We start from the raw sequence: 712 nt of genomic DNA, 5'->3' as shown, positions 1-712 counted from the left end.
TCACTTGCGGCCCTTGGGCACTTTGGGGACGCTGGGTTTGGCGGCCTTCTTCACCTTCTTGCCCCCTGCGGCCACTGGCTTCTTGGCTTTGCTGCTTTTGTCCTTCTTGGAGGCGGCGGCGGCGCCACCGCCCGGGTCCTTCTTGTGCGCGCGCTTCTCGGGCTTCTTGCTCTTGGCAGGCTTGGCGTCCGCGCGCCGCGGGGTGGCCGCGCCGGGGGCTGCCTTCTTGGCCTTGTGCGCGGCGAGCGCGGGCGTGGCGGCAGGGCCCCCGCGCCGCTCCCCGCCGCCCTCCAGCTTCTTGCGATTGAGCTTGAAGGACCCGTTGGCGCCGGTGCCCTTCACCTGCAGGAGGGTGTCGTTCTGCACCAGCGCCTTGATGGAGTACTTGAGGTAGGTGCGCCCGTTCTGCTGGTCGAACCACGCCACCTTCTTGGCCTCCGTGTAGATCTTAGCCAGCGACGAGCCGTTGCGTTCGCCCAGCCTGCGGATGGTCTCCACCACCAGCTGACTGTACTTGCCGGGCTGGTTCTTCTTCTTGCTGTTCTTCCTTTTCTTGGCTGGAGACGGTGCCGCTGAGCCGCCAGCCTTGGCGGCCTTCTTGGTCGTCCCCACGGCGGGCGTCAGTGGCAGGGCCTCCTCCAGCTCCACGGACATGGTGGCCAGCGGATTGGTGGCGGGCGGCGCACGGAAGCCGGGGGGCCGCGCCGGGAAG

The 712-nt window shown here is 68.1% G+C and overlaps 1 protein-coding gene across 1 annotated transcript; it reads right to left on the bottom strand.

Annotated features, from left to right (window-relative positions):
• Window positions 1-706, bottom strand: LOC102864293 (histone H1x-like). The gene has a single exon (XM_006901352.1). It carries the CDS (start codon window positions 652-654, stop codon window positions 1-3), a length of 654 nt encoding a protein of 217 aa, XP_006901414.1. The 5' UTR covers window positions 655-706.
• Window positions 707-712: the final 6 nt, after the last annotated feature.

Source organism: Elephantulus edwardii, unplaced genomic scaffold (assembly GCF_000299155.1).
Source record: "Elephantulus edwardii isolate Elephantulus edwardi_28Jun2011 unplaced genomic scaffold, EleEdw1.0 scaffold00322, whole genome shotgun sequence".
Lineage (NCBI taxonomy): Eukaryota > Metazoa > Chordata > Mammalia > Macroscelidea > Macroscelididae > Elephantulus > Elephantulus edwardii.
The sequence above is the reverse complement of the archived record's forward strand: the minus strand, read 5'-3'. Positions and strand labels throughout refer to the sequence as shown.

What these genes read in the sequence shown, in the direction of transcription:
- LOC102864293 (XM_006901352.1), bottom strand. Translation starts at nt 654, where the DNA reads ATGTCCGTGGAGCTGGAGGAGGCCCTGCCACTGACGCCCGCCGTGGGG.